The sequence below is a fragment of the Centrocercus urophasianus genome, unplaced genomic scaffold, assembly GCF_019232065.1.
Source record: "Centrocercus urophasianus isolate 14NV4802_14NV808 unplaced genomic scaffold, USGS_Curo_1.0 seq_12, whole genome shotgun sequence".
Taxonomy (NCBI): Eukaryota; Metazoa; Chordata; class Aves; order Galliformes; family Phasianidae; genus Centrocercus; species Centrocercus urophasianus.
The window spans coordinates 7,967,027-7,982,044 of record NW_024884364.1 but is presented as its reverse complement, the minus strand read 5'-3'; the positions used below and the strand labels follow the sequence as shown (position 1 = coordinate 7,982,044).

The 15,018-nt window shown below is 37.5% G+C and overlaps 1 protein-coding gene across 6 annotated transcripts in view; it reads right to left on the bottom strand.

Annotated features, from left to right (window-relative positions):
• NME7 (NME/NM23 family member 7) overlaps positions 1-15,018 on the bottom strand; it is a 91,204-nt gene that overhangs the window by 41,252 nt on the left and 34,934 nt on the right. For 5 of the 6 annotated variants that reach the window (XM_042809543.1, XM_042809540.1, XM_042809541.1 and 2 more), the window contains 2 exons: positions 3,508-3,572; positions 2,592-2,660 (listed from right to left, as the gene is read on the bottom strand). In XM_042809543.1, coding sequence (XP_042665477.1) covers positions 2,592-2,660; positions 3,508-3,572 — 134 coding nt within the window. Of the gene's footprint in view, positions 1-1,636; positions 1,664-2,591; positions 2,661-3,507; positions 3,573-15,018 lie in introns of those variants that run through there. The other variant, XM_042809545.1, reaches the window with a different exon arrangement.

The following is a 15,018-nucleotide window of genomic DNA, read 5'->3' as shown; positions in this document are numbered from 1 at the left end:
GCTATCTCCAGACATTAGTGCCAATTTAGAGTTTGTCAATTAGAGGCATAGATTTCAGAAGCAGAAATATGCTACCTTAGTCTAAATTGATTTAAAAACAAAAACAAAAAAACATGCCTTTATTAATTTCGTTCTTGTCCAGAAATTTGGGCAGGCAAGTTCTGAAGAAATAAGGGCAACTGAAAGAACTAAAGTCACTGAGGAAAGAGAAAAGAAGAAAACATTCACAAGAAGTCAGAGAGAATAGGGAATAATGCACAAGGTGCTGCAACCAAGCTCACCAGCTCTGCACAGGTCAAGGATGAGCAGAGAACAAGAAGAGAAGCAGAGAACAAGAGCATCAAGAGCAGGCAAAAAGCACTAGGAAAACAATAGAGTCCACTTCTGCATTTTATGAAGTATGACAGAAATGAAATACTCAAAAGAATCCAAGTCAAGCAACACTGTTCCGAAGAGTTGCTATCTTTATAATAAATACCATGTTAAGAGCACATGCTTCTTCTTAGCACTGTGACATGAATAGACAGAATTTTAGCCAAGTGCCTCCATCATTAACCTGCTCCTAGCAAATGTAGGTAGAAATATTCTTGAGGGCACGTGAGTAGAGTGCAGGCTAGTTTCATGCTTTACAACAAAATAATACATATTTCCCTCCCAAAAAAGGCCTCATCACCTTTTCCTCTTTGGTAGGACTTGTAATTACAGCTAAATTAATTTTTCTTTAGCAAATGATTTATTCATCAGATAATGTGGCTAGTGGTCAACCAAGACCATTCTTGAAACTGGATGAAATTCAAGCATTTTTTATTAATAAGGTGAATTTGGAGCTAGCACAGAATCTTCCTCCTTTTTATCAGTAAGCAAAATCCTATGTAGGATCTATTGATTAGAAGAGATACCAACAAACGTGGTTTTTTTTTTTCAACTTAGCAACTGTTCAGCATTTTTTTCTAACAGATATATGTTTTATGTACAATACATCAAGCCTTCATCTGACTGTAAAAGTGTAACCAGAAGAAATGAGAATACGTTTTCTGAAGAAGACTTCTGGGTGATGAGTATCTTCCTCTTCTGCACCGACTTATTTTAAAATGATAAATAAAATTCAGATCAAAACAGACAGCTCTGAGTTACAGATGTAAGAGGTCATATTCTTTCTTTAGTTCCTTATTTCAAAATGTACTTCTTCCTATTTGGCCTGCACTGACAATACCTACTGCTGTTTCCATATGTGTCTTTTCTGGAGGTCTTTACCATCACGATCAGCTTTCCCACATTATCCTGTTTCACAAATAAGCCGAGTGCGTGAAGATATCCCCTTAATTTCAACTAAGTGTGTCAAGCACATATGGCTTTCAGGACGGAGCCCCAGGTTCTCACTTGAAATCCCATCTGAAACAGATTTCCTTATTTACTTATCCAGCTTAAATGTCACGTTCCCTTCTGAGTAACTTTTCAGACAAAGTATGTAACTTTACCACTTATCTGAGGGTCAGAGCATATACCAAACAGCAGAAAATGATAGATAGATATCAAATTTCGTTCAATTTGTATTTTTATAATACCAGAGGATTCTCTGGGTCTTAAAATACCAGTCAGGCACTACCACATTTGAGTTCTGTAACTCACCTTCAAGTCTGTCTGTCCAGTCTTATATGAGTTCCTGGCACAAAGGATGTTAGTAGAGGAAATTTTGTAAGTATTCGTCAATCTGACAGCAAACAAACAGTGTCCCTAAACTATATGAAGAGGAATCTATAAACCCTGTTGAAGTTGACTAAACAATCATAAAGGAAAGAAAAAGTCACATTGTCAGAGTACTATTGGTAATTGTCTGGAATAATAGAAGTAACTGAGTAGAAATCTTTTAATAATTTAACCATTTATAAATTAAGGATAATTTGCATGGTACATATCATGGCAGTGAAAAGAAAATCATTACTAATTGTAAAATGAATAAAGGTTATAGGGAAACACCAACTTGTCTTCCTGATTCCTGTTGTTCTATCTGCCATTAGGAGGCTTTATATTGCAATACAACAAACCATAGTAATATCATGTGATCTTAGATGCCCCTAGGATTACATTATATCTTAAATTTCTTAAGTTTTCTGAAGGTCCACAGAAGCCAGATCAATAAACTGAAGAACAGCTCAGAACATCACTAGGAAACATTCCAGTATAGCAGCCCCACTGTAAACAAAACAATACATACTTATTCTGGTACAACAAGCAATATCAAACTGACCAAAGATGTATACGCTATATATAAATATGTATATATACATAAAACGTGTGTGTGTGATACATAGTTCTACCACAATAAAATAATTTACCTGAGGGCTTCTTTCTCTCTGTTGTATTTTACTAATTACTTAGCTCAATAATTCCCACAAAGGATACTCCTTTCTTGCAAGATAGGCAGCACAATTTTGGATATGACATACATTTTATTTCAGAACAAGTTAGAATTGGACAAAAACTAGTTCCTAGAGGAAGTATTATCACAGTTTCAAGATGGGCAGATGTGACCACTTCCTTGTTTAATCATGTTTTATTTATAAATAGAGACTTTTCAAATTTATGCTTACCATATATTCAGCAACAACACCTTTGTAAATCTCATAAAATTCCTCCACATTTGCACGCTCCATGTTGAACTACGAAAATAAAAAGTGTTAGTCATTCACATTAGATGGAAAAAAATAGATAGCCCTTCATAATCAGCAAGAAATCAGAATGCTATTCTAAGTTCCACCCAGTAAAAGAAATGGCTTTACAACTGTAATATGTTTATCATCCTTTTAGCCAATGGTCCCACACACAAAAGAGCATAAAGTACCTTCTTCTACCTTAAACATCAGTAGACAATGTACTTCATTTGTAGTGTTGGCTAATGCCACTAAGATCTACAAGAGGATCTGTTTGTTGCAAAGGAAAGAGAAGAAACTAGTCTTCATTTCTGGAGTATTTGAATCACAAGGAGATTTCAGATCTGAAGACTTTCAGAAAACACAAAAGGCAGTTCTTACAGGGCTACTCTCCAGAACAATCTCTGTGCAATTCCCTTTAAATTCTGCTGGTGATGAGGATGTCAATCTTTGAAGTGTCTTCAAAAACTCTCCTATAAGTTCACACTAACTGTAAGTTTAAAGACTTGTAGGATGTTAACAATCTTTTCCCTAATCCTAACTAGTTCAGTTTTCAAAAGATATCTTAAGTTTCCAGAAAACATCAGCATCACCATGCCCCTTCTAGCCACGTGAAACTGAAACACAGAGATGAAGTCTCTCCAGTCATGGTTGAACAGCAAGGGGAAACAGATCAGCTGATCAACCAAACAATAAAATACAAATATAACAAAGGCTGTACTGATCCTAAAACATAACTACACAGCTGGTACGAGGGTTTTGTATTTCAGGAAGACATCTCTGAATTGCTGTCAAGTGCATATAGGACAGTTCCAGCCTCTGTTTATAAAAAAGATAAAGACAAAAGAAAACCTACCATCTGCAAAGCCGAGATCTGAAATCCTTCATTGATGATGGCTTTTATAATCTTTCCAGCTAGTCCTGAAAAAACACACAAAGTACAGTACTCAAACAAAAGAAATTAGAATTCCAAAGTATTTATGCTGCCATAACAGTTAAGCCAGTGTCTATGCAAAGCTATGAAAAGAAGCAGGGGGCAAAGCTCCCTATCTAAATACTCTATATTTATGAAATTATAATATTTTTATTCTCTATCTAAAATGATGCAGTAATGATTTTGAACAACTAAATTCTATTCAACTGCTGAAAAATGATTAATTAGGCTCTAGCCAAATAGGTTGCTGGTAAAGTCTTTTTTTTTCTGAGATACCCAGTAACTTCAAAATCAAGATTTACATCCATACTGAAGTTCCAATACCAATATTTGTAGTTTAAGCAGTAATCAATTCAGGGCATAGGCTACCTATTTTGCAGTCTTACACAGTGTTCACCAGAGCTGGATCCAAGTTTGAACTAGAAACAACGCAGAACAATAATAAACATCAGCACAGAAGTTCATGTCACTATGCGAAAAGCACAGTGAAAAACAGCCCACTGCTTCTGAGGTTCTAACTCACAAATATGTTACTGCTGATCATACTATTTTATGCTATGAATGTATGCTCAAAGACTCAATAACACTGAAAAGGAACAAAATTAATGTAATAAAATATTAATATAGGAGAACAAGAACCACTGATTTTCCACTGAATGCGCGTTTCAGATTGCCTGCACTTACACTAATCATGCCATTTGAAAGATCGTGGCAGCTAAGCATAGTACTCTGTTATTTGAGAATTGTAGAGCATTCCTGTTTTTACATAACAAAACTGTCTGCCCTCTAGTACAAACTGTAAGCAACTACAAATTTCTGGACATTGATTCAGAGCAGAGTATTCTGTAATGAATTACAACAGCAAAATTTGACTCTTAATCATTGAATCCTTTTATTAACTAGTCTCTAAGCTGAAAGGTGGTTTTTTTTTTTTTTTTTTTTTAATAACATTGCATAAATTCAGTAAATGAAAATAAAATAAAGCTGATATCTAAGACCTAGCACACTCGAGACCTGAATTGTATACTGTCTGCTAATACCTGCAGCACACAATTGTAAGCTTCCTACACATTAAAAGGTCAGAAGAAGTTCTGAATAAATAAAATAGATACCTGGAAAGAATCATAGAATGACCTGGGTTGAAAAGGACCACAATGATTATGTAAGTTTCAACCCCCCTGCTATGTGCAGGGTCGCCAACCAGCAGCCCAGGCTGCCCAGAGCCACATCCAGCCTGGCCTTGAATGCCTCCAGGGATGGGGCATCCACAGCCTCCTTGGGCAACCTGTTCAGTGCGTCACCACCTCTGTGTGAAAAACTTCCTCCTGATATCTAAGCTAAACCTCCCTTGTCTCAGTTTAAAACCATTCCCCCTTGTCTTACCACTATCCACTCAACATCAAACTCAAACATTTGTTCCCCCTCCTGTTCATATGCTCCCTTCAAGTACTGGAAGCCATAATGAGGTCTCCCCAGAGCCTTCTTCAAGCTAAACAAGCCCAGTTCCATCAACCTTTCCTCATAGGAGAGGTGCTCCAGCCTCTGATCATCTTAGCTTTTAAAGAAGTGTTTTTTACAAATGAAAATGAAAAAACTTGTGCCTGAAGTATTCATCACAGCATTTTTTAAATCAAGGCTCATGTAAAACCACCTTCCCCCTATAAAATGGCACAAATTTTTTTTTTCAAAAATATTTAAACTGCTAAATGGAGTGCCTGAGATTTGGGTATGTATTCAGTGCATGCAGCTCTTGGGGCTTACAGAACAAGTGGAGGTGAGTGCAATTCCTGTTGTCAAAATATACTGTTACATCATGGCCCATTTGCACTGATAAAAATTTCCTTTTAACGCTCACGTAAAGCTAGAAAAATATGTTTTCCCTACTTTTCAAAGGAAGTTTTTAAAAAATGCAGCAGCAAAACGAAGAGACTAAGAAATTTACACAGTAAGCACAAGACTATATAAAAAAAGGAAAAAGACCTCTAGTTTCTTTTTGTCCACGCTACAGAAAAGGTTGACCAACCCAGTGCATCTACACAAAGGTCTCAGGGAAGCAGCAAGCCTATAACTGTGAACTCAGAGATGAAAGGCCAGCTTGGGAATCCTCCAGGAAATAAAGATATAAATAAGTAATCTGCAGCAGAGCATGAAAACTTCCTCATTCTCAGTCTTCAGATACAATATTCCAGTTAATAGCCACTGGCTTATGAGAAATCAAAGACGGAAGAAGGGACAGTGCCAGGCAAAGGGCAGTCAAGGTTACGCTGATATGAGAAAGCTGCTTGGCCCAACAGCTGCCCTTCTCCATCGTACACTCTATCAGTAAAGAACAGCCCGCTTGCACAGGCCTTCACAGCTGGCAAGAACACTAAAATACTCATCAAGTATCAGGTTCTGAGGTACCAGGGGGATCTGCTTTTTTAGAATTTTATCCTCAGCCATTTTACACACTGTAAGCAAAATTCCTCTTTTAGACTTAAACATTCAGTTTTCTGGGCTGCTCCTGCACTGAAGTGTTAAGATTTTTCTTCTCTGTAGAGATGGGACAGGCTCCTTTAGTGATAGAAGTCAAATAAAGTAAGAACATTATTTGCAAAATGGTCTTTAATACAAGATTAGTTTAATATTTAACTGTGATAAACCTATTGAGATTGCCCAGTACCTTGATTTCCGACTTCACTCTCACTCAAAGACACAGAGCGCCAGAACTGCTTAGAACTGCAGCATTAAAAAGGCTTAACCACAAAAATCACTGTCACCATTGCTCACAGACAGATGTCTCTCTCTCTCTCTCTCTCTATAGAGATATGTAAAAGGGGAATGGCTGTTAATATATTACCTATATTATGCACTACAAATATTAAAATACATAAAAATATAAATACAATAGTATACATAATGATATATATTATATATAATACATAATTACATAATGTATACTTTTAATATATTTTTATATAATTTTTTTATCTATCTATTTACAGGGGTGAATGGTTTTAAATTGAGATGGGAAGTTTAGGCTAGATATTAAGAGAAAGTTTTTCCACACAGAGGGTGTTGACACACTGGAACAGGTTGCCCAAGGAGGTTGTAGATGCCCCATCCCTGGAGGCATCCAAGGCCAGCCTGGATGTCGCTCTGGGCAACTTGGTCCAGTGGTTAGAGACCCTGCATGTAGCAGGGGTTTGAAACTAGATGATCATTTTAGTCCTTTTCAGCCCAGGCCATTCTATGATTCTATATGAATATGTACATACCATATAATCTCTTTGAGAGAGTCATGAGATTTCACTTACGCTTGCAAAACAAGATGTTAGCTCCACTTCCCAAAGGCAGGAATCAAGGCACAGGAGGATATATGAGTTGTGAGCCTCCACTTGGCCTCCACTGTCTCAATCTAGGCAACACATGCATCACTTCTCCCAGCAACGCCTTCTTTTTAAATTCTATTCCCCAAATAGGAACAAAAAAAACAAAGGCCATCCTGAAGCAGATGAAATGCACAAGCTCAAGGTTCAGCCTGAGATGTTTCTGGCTTTCAGCCAATTACATGACTGAATTGGGACGTATGCTCTCCTTTGTGGGCAGATAAGGCCAAGGAAAAGAAGAACTAATTAGACAAAGTGTTATTTCAGCAGCTTTTCACAACGTGTTTTCAACTTTAAAATCCAGATATGTCATGGAAAAACAACTTTTTCAACTTTTTAAGGACCCTCCGAAAAGGGCCAGTGCATGTTTAAAATGCGATTACAGTAAGAACCCAAATCAAAGCTGCAGATTAGGCACTAATTATGATCAATTTTTAATCACAACACACCAAAGAATCACAAATATTACTAAATACAACTAGGGAATTTAATACTAATCCTTACAAATGACAGAAAGAGAGAGAGAGCACTAAGTCTCCTAGAAAGCATTGTTACTATGCAAATTACACTGGACAAATCTTCCAACAGAGTTTAATCAGATGAAATGATAAGGTCTCATCAGTGACACTTTTCTGCAACACAACATTTGAAAATTGCACTCCATTAAGGAACAGAAAATAGCAGGGAAGACATCAGACTGAAAAAAAGCTACAAGTTCTTGCAGAATTATGGATCGGAATAAAAATAAAACAGTTCACAAAAGTCACCTAACAGCACTTTAATTAATGGGATGTAGCAGCTGTGTTCCTGGGATCTGCCAGTCCCAGGCACTACCAACCACCAGCCCTATGACTAAGAACATTACATTCTCTTCCCTTTGTTCTTGGCCCATTTCCCAATGTAACCACTCCACTGTTAAAAGCTTATTAAGGAAGACAGTCTGCCTTCAAAGCAAGTCAGGCATCTCAGTCTCGATGCTTCATTTACTTATTACCCTTCTAATAATTGAAAATAATTCCTAAGGAACAATAGAAGATTTTTCACAGGAATACATAACCTGCCATCAGCAATAATATCAATGATCTACCTAATCCAATAACGTATTTTCAGAGGCAACCAATACAACACACTTAAATTAGCACCAAGTAGCTACTCATTTTGTGTCTTTTTTTTTCTTTTTTGACATTTTGAAATGCGTTTCTGCTTCACATTATAATGAAAAGAAAAAGGTTATCTTATTCTTTGCTGCCAAGGTTTAAGCTTCTATCCCAGAGGATCATCAGGTTTGGCTCTAAACAGTCTTTTTTTTTCCCCTCCATTTCAAAAGAAGAAAAAGAGGGACTCAGAGCTGGGCCTTCTTGAAATGTATTTCAGCCATAGGTAAACAGTGCTTCAGAGAACAAATTTTATTGGTCCCTTCTCTTACTTACTACTGAAAAATAATGCAACTCCGAGCATTCTTATTAAGCAGTGTGGATACAATTTCTAAACACCCCAAACCACAATCACAGTGATAGCCCGCAGCTTCTGATCTTCCAGCCTCACTGTGTACTGTATGAAAAAGGATTTCCAGATGTTCTTTATTTGCTTTATTCTGGAGCAGCAAAACAGGGACTACAAGGGGAAAGATGATCTTATGAGTGACCCACATCAGGCAAACGGAAGGAAACTAAAGCATCACACTTTCCCTTGAAAATAACACATTCAAGCATGCCACCTAGAAGAATGTTTCCACAGTTATCATGACTTTCATTTACTTCTTTCCTGAGCATAAACAAAACTAAACACAATATTTGAATCGAGACTGCACCACTGATTTATATGACAGGATCTAGCATCATCATTCAAACCACTCACATGCTTATTAACATATTTTTATTTCTCACTGAACACTGTGCACAAGACTGTTCATGAATGGTTATAATTACAAAGAGGAAGTGGTTAAAACTATTCCTTGCAGTTTGCGTTAGCCCATAATTATAAATGGCAATTTTAATCTATTGTTGCAGTTATCAATAAACACAACTCTAGAGGTTAAAGCCCTCAAGAGATTCTCTAGAATCTGTTCCAGAATATACTAATTTTCTATTTTACTCCCTGCAGAAAGTTTGCCAACTCCGCCCAAGATCAATAGTAAACATACTGTAAGTTCTATCATTTATTTTTGCCTTGGCAAAAGACCATCTCATACCTCTGCATTCTGTATTTTTGACTCATATCATTCTTGCTGCTCGTTACGTTATTTGTGAAACAAAGTGCCTAGAAACAGGAGGCAGTGCACAGGTTGCAGCCTTAGAGCACTGAGTAGAACTACACTGCGTCCAACATTAACAGTGCTGATTGTGCATATGATATATCGCTGTTCTGACCACTTCTCTGCAGGTTTTTCACCAACACCCAGCCTGTTCTTATTTTACACTTGTGCTTCCTCTATTTTACACTTGTAGCTTTAATTTTCCTTCCTCCACTGTAACGCTATGAAGTTGTTTACATTTTCATCTTCACATTCTGCAGTTTATCAAGAACATTTTGAATTCTCATCACATCCTCCAAAACTACCGTAGGTGCATGGCACCAAGTGTGCTCTGTTCTTCCCCATCCCAGTCATTAGTAAAAATATTGACAAGAACCAAGGATGGATGCCATGACCTCACTTGTAGAACCCCTTTAGTTTCACAAGCTCATGTCTCCAATTCAGTGTTAGGGAAAAATGATTTAAAGCTAATCAGATGCTTATTTTGCACAGCTCTAAACATATTATTTCTGGATGTCGTGTTGAGGGACATGGTTTAGTGGGAGCTATTGGGAATAGTTTGAACGGTTGGACTGGATGATCTTTTAGGTCTTATCCAACCTTGGTGATTCTATGATTCATTAAAGGAAAATTTTGGTTTCCTAACACCAAGGGGCCCTAATGAAAGCCCCAGTATTCAAGTGAATTAAACTATCTGGATCTGATTTATCTTTCTTTATATAAAGTGTACTTAAAGAACTCACAGACCAGTAAAGCACGTTATCCGTTATAGAAGACATGCTGGTAGATTTCCATCATATCATCATTATCTAAGTGGTTTAAATTAATTTATAGACTCTTGACTCATCAGCTTTCCTTGTATCAAAGCAGCGTAATTAGCCTGAAATTCCCTGGACCACTCTTAGAAACTATTAAATCTAACTACAGCATTAACTTTTCACTAACACATTACGAAAGAAAATTCCCAAATGCAGTAATAAACGCTCCTTCTTAATGTCTTTCTTACAAAACATTAAGTCTGCCTTCTGTACACAGAAGGACGTTCAAGTCTTCCCAGTAGTATGAGATGCGAGCTTCAGCAAAGATTAGCAGTGCCATTTTCATATTTTTTTTTCCCCCGTATGACGTATAGCTCTTTCTCTTCCCTTCTGTCTCGAATATAGAATTTGGAAATCCTTTCCATCTTCCTCTCTACCTCATTAATATAAATTTATTTTTCATAATTGGAAAAATAAATGACATTTCCCCACTAGTCACTGAAATCACAGAATGGGCCGGGTTGAAAGGGACCTCAAGGATCATGAATCTCCAACCTCCCTGGCACAGGCAGGACCACCAGCCTCCCCATTTAATACTAGACCAGGCTGCCCAGGGCCCTATCCAATCTGGCCTTGAACACCTCCAGGGAAATCAAAAAAATCAGACTAAGCTGGGAAGCCTGTGCCAAGCTGTAAAAGCATGCAGGAAATAACTGAAAAACAACGTAGGCTTAGTTTCAAAAGACAAACATCCCAAAATCAGAATATTTATCATTACAACTTTACAGTATTTACATTTATACATTTGTCATTTACAGTAAAGAAAGTGAAAAAAAAAGACAAAAGTGGATGGACTGATATTTTAGTGGAGGCTAAAATTTTCTCAATTTTAAAGTGGAAAAGAAGGTTGTTTTTAAGTGATTCTTCATTTCTCTGTAAGAAAAGAAAATTACCACTAGACCAACACTTCAGAACACCTCAACACTCTAACATCTCCAAGAAATATGTTAATGCCTTTAATTTTACATAAATGCTGCTTCTTTCAGCGTAAACCCTTCTGCAAAGAGATGTCTGCATCTGAAAGCATGGTGCATTACTGGGTAGTTTTCATTTGACTGCAGCATTAAGACTGATTGCATGTGAGACTATCCAGAGGTCACACTCAAATCATCTATTGTACATCTCTCAAGTTCCTGCAAAGATTTGTGTTCATCCTGCTTATCACTGATGCCTTTCCGCACTCAAACTTGTAGAAGAAGTTCACAGCATCTACCTTTCACCTTTCTATAATACATACTTAGAGACAGAAAATATGCTTTTAGATTACTTAAAAGAAAATGGCATTCCTATTTCTTTCTCAATTATAAGAAAACAGCTTTCTGAAAAGCCTGTTCTATCTCTGAAGTCTCCTGGAAATAAAAATGAGTTACTCAGACTTTGTCTGTTTAAAAACCTCAGGGTGAGAATATATGATTTCCAGAGCTTGTTTACAATTTTTCAAAACCTGACATAATGTATACAGATTATCTTCCTAAAAGGCGATAGATGCTGTTATCTGAGAACGATGACAGATTTGCACCTCTCCTATTACACCCTCTCTTCTTTCCCAGTTTATTTACATTCCTAACCGCATACACGTAATTACACTTATCACACTACAGAAGTGAATTGGACATTTACACAGTGATGTATTCCCATTCAAAGGGCAATAAGGCTGTTGTAGATCAGGAACGGTTCTCCTGTTTGCAGTCAGACACAATCTACTGCAACACTGGATTTTAGTTCTCTCTCCAGTCTGTCTTAGAAAGTAACTTCATTTGAGGTCTTATGTGGGTGCACTCTTTTTCTGCCTTAGACTCAACTGCTGTCTTAGCTACTCTTTTCTTTGACAAAGTAAAACTTGTCTTATGAGTGAATAACTACTTTCAGTTATGATTTTTCCTAGACTGTATAAATAAGGAAACATGATTCTTACACTGAGCTTTCATGTAGCATTTTGCTAATCAATATAAAACTCTGTGATTTGCTAAGGCAGTCCAGTAAGTATTAAGTTAAGAGAGCTGGTGATAGCTCCCAAAGATTTACTATCCATTCAAAACAGAGTTAAAATGATATTTGTACTGAATATCTTTTACTGAATACCTTTTGGAAAAAAAAAAACAAAACTGTCCTGCTCCTTTTGTTTTCTATGAGATTTAAATCTCAGTTGAACAATTATGTGGAAGACAGCACTGTAATTACTGCGTTTTTTTTTTAATTTTAATTACAAAAAAGCATAAGATTTTAGTAGTAATGTTAGAAGAAAATATCTAGCTTAACACATCCCAGAAGAACAAACCTGTCTGCGTAGGCAGTCATGCACCTAGCAGTTCTTGAGGCCATAGAGGCTTCTGTGTCTTTAGGCAAGCTTTTCAGTTTGCATCAGATCCAATGAAGTCCCAATTACAGTTTTGTTTTTCAAGTTCATGTCACAGTTTTAGCCTCAAATCTATTTTCAAGAAAACTCTGACTTCAGAACTCGTGTCTCAAACTTGGGAGTGCAGAAACAGAGGGCAGGATTTCAACTCGAGCTCTGTGCTGTAAACTACGGATGTGAAAATGTGAAATGTAACACTTCTGAACCCAGCCTTTACATCCTGATCATTGCTATTTTCATTTTTTTCCCCCCCGCTCATTTTACAAGGAAATAAAATAAAAGCCATATTAAAGAAACTTTACAATCAAAGTCATGAAATACCAAGCTCTAATCCCTACAGCAAACATGACTAAACTATTACAGATAATAAATTAAAGTTAATTCCATCCAGTGATTTACAAAGCACTGTTTCTACTGACAAAACAGTTGTGCCGTAACTGTCAGAGCATTAGATTGAAGTTCATATATTTTGGTGTATTTATAATTTTGCCTTCTGAGCACTACTGGTAATGCCTCTGAACCTAATAACATGAAGGGAGTTACAAAAAGAATGTCTAACTGGTTGCAGCTGTGACCTTGTATACCTGAGTTATCAGAAGCTCCTAACACAAGAAGCAAGTGGGAAATACAGCAACACTAAAACTCTCCAGTTGTTAACAGATCAAGCCCTAAAATCCTAGTTAATGTACTGAAGATGTGTGCTCACTAGTTGTCATCCTTCTTGGCTGAAAACTGGCACCAAGACAAGTGAAGGAGGTAACCAGAAGACACTGAAAAGTATGGTAGACTCCAGAGGGGTCAAATCAGGCTGTGACCCTCAGATATACTTCTGGTCAGATCAAGTATGCAGCTCCATGCAGCAGATTGGTTTTTTCAACAAAGAGGAACTGGAATGCTTTTGCAAACCCTCTTCAGAGTTCACAGGCAGAGCCCTGCGCTGTGTACTGGGCTGCTTAGCAACTGGCGTTTCTGTGCACCGGTCAGGATCAGGTCAGCAAGGCCAGAGATTAAACTCATGGTGACTTTCCACTGCTTTGGCACTGGACAGGAATCTGTAAACTCTCTACGGTAATCAAAGCCAGCTTCTAAGAATGATTCTGTCCTTGAATTAACCAACGTAAACTAAAGATTAGATCCAGCCTTCTGATAGCAAGGGAAGCTAACTAAAAAGCTTTTTTGCTTATCTACGGCTAAGCAAACTCTTTCCTGGATCTAAAAAGTTGCAGATATTTTCCTTCTAAGAACTACTCACGCAACGGACTCTGCAGGAAAAAAAGGAAAAAAAAAAACACTGGAAAAAGAAATAAAATTCAAATCAGAATCCAGTTAAACATTCCTATAGAAATAAAGACTAAGCTCTAAGTAAGCTCAAATGTGTAAGAGAAACTTCATGTAATTGTACGCATGTAATGAGCAGATTACATTCATGGTAATTAGATAAGTTCAAGCTCAGCAGTGCATAGGAAATTACAGAAAGGTTTATTTTTAGATACTCAATAGTGAAAATTTGTGGAGCACAAATCAAATCTGCAGCGCATAAGAGACTCTCCTGCATTGACCCACATAACTTTCCTCACTGGGTCTCAGACAGACCACCTCCTGGCACTGATGGCTGTATGGGATTTTCTCTCTCTCCAGATGCCTTATTTTACCTTACATTTTACCAGCCAGAAAAAAAAAAAAATCAGGAGTGGACAACTGCAGCAGGGAGTGCTGTTTTGTTGGGAGGGGGTGGGGAGGAGGGAAAAGTTGCTTATTTTTTATACCACGCAGTCTCCTACCAGCAATTGCGCCTGAGGGGAAGCTCATTAGTTGCTATAGCACCTACTCTAATTGAGATACAGGAGACATCTCAGGTATCACCAAACACAGTTACTAATAGCTGTTAGAAGAGAGATGAGCAGGGCCTCCCTCTTCTGTTGCAGACTGCTGAGCCTGAAGGGGTCTCCCAGACTCCAAAATAATCTCTATGGGGAAGGAGGACCAATCATACCAGAAGAGCTGCCACTCTGCAACAGACTAGAGAGGAGTACAAGAGTAAGGAATACAGAAGAAGGCAGGCTAAGATAACCAAACCCTCCCTGGGACACTCCTGGACCATTGGGAGGAGAGTTCCCACAGCCTTTGTGAAGGATTCCTCTCATATCTAACCAGTCCAGCTGCAATATAAAGCTAACGCAGCGCTCTCTACCAAAGGGGGAAGTTGCTGCCCAGTCACAGTGACTCTTCCCTTCCTTAAGATTCACTCCCTGTCAGAAGTCAGTCTTCTGAAAAGATTAATAAGACTGCCACAGAATCATTATCTCTAAGAAGTGCAGGACGTGTGGCTATGGAAATAGTCAAAGTAATGGCATAAAGAACAGATAGAAACAACTAAATTTAATAAGATAAAAACATAGCCAGCCTCTGAGTTCCATCACTCTTGATAATCATTTTAAATTCATAAAAAGTTTTATTAGCTTAGAAAATGCAGTGTTGCTTCCTTCATTCTGTTGAAAGAACTATTCAAAGCAATGTGGATGGAGAACATGCACACAAGGTACACTATTTTGCAAATTTTAATTGTTCGAAAGCAGTGGTCTACCTTTCCTGTTCCCTATGGCATGAGATAGGACTATAGTAGTGGAACCTAAGCTT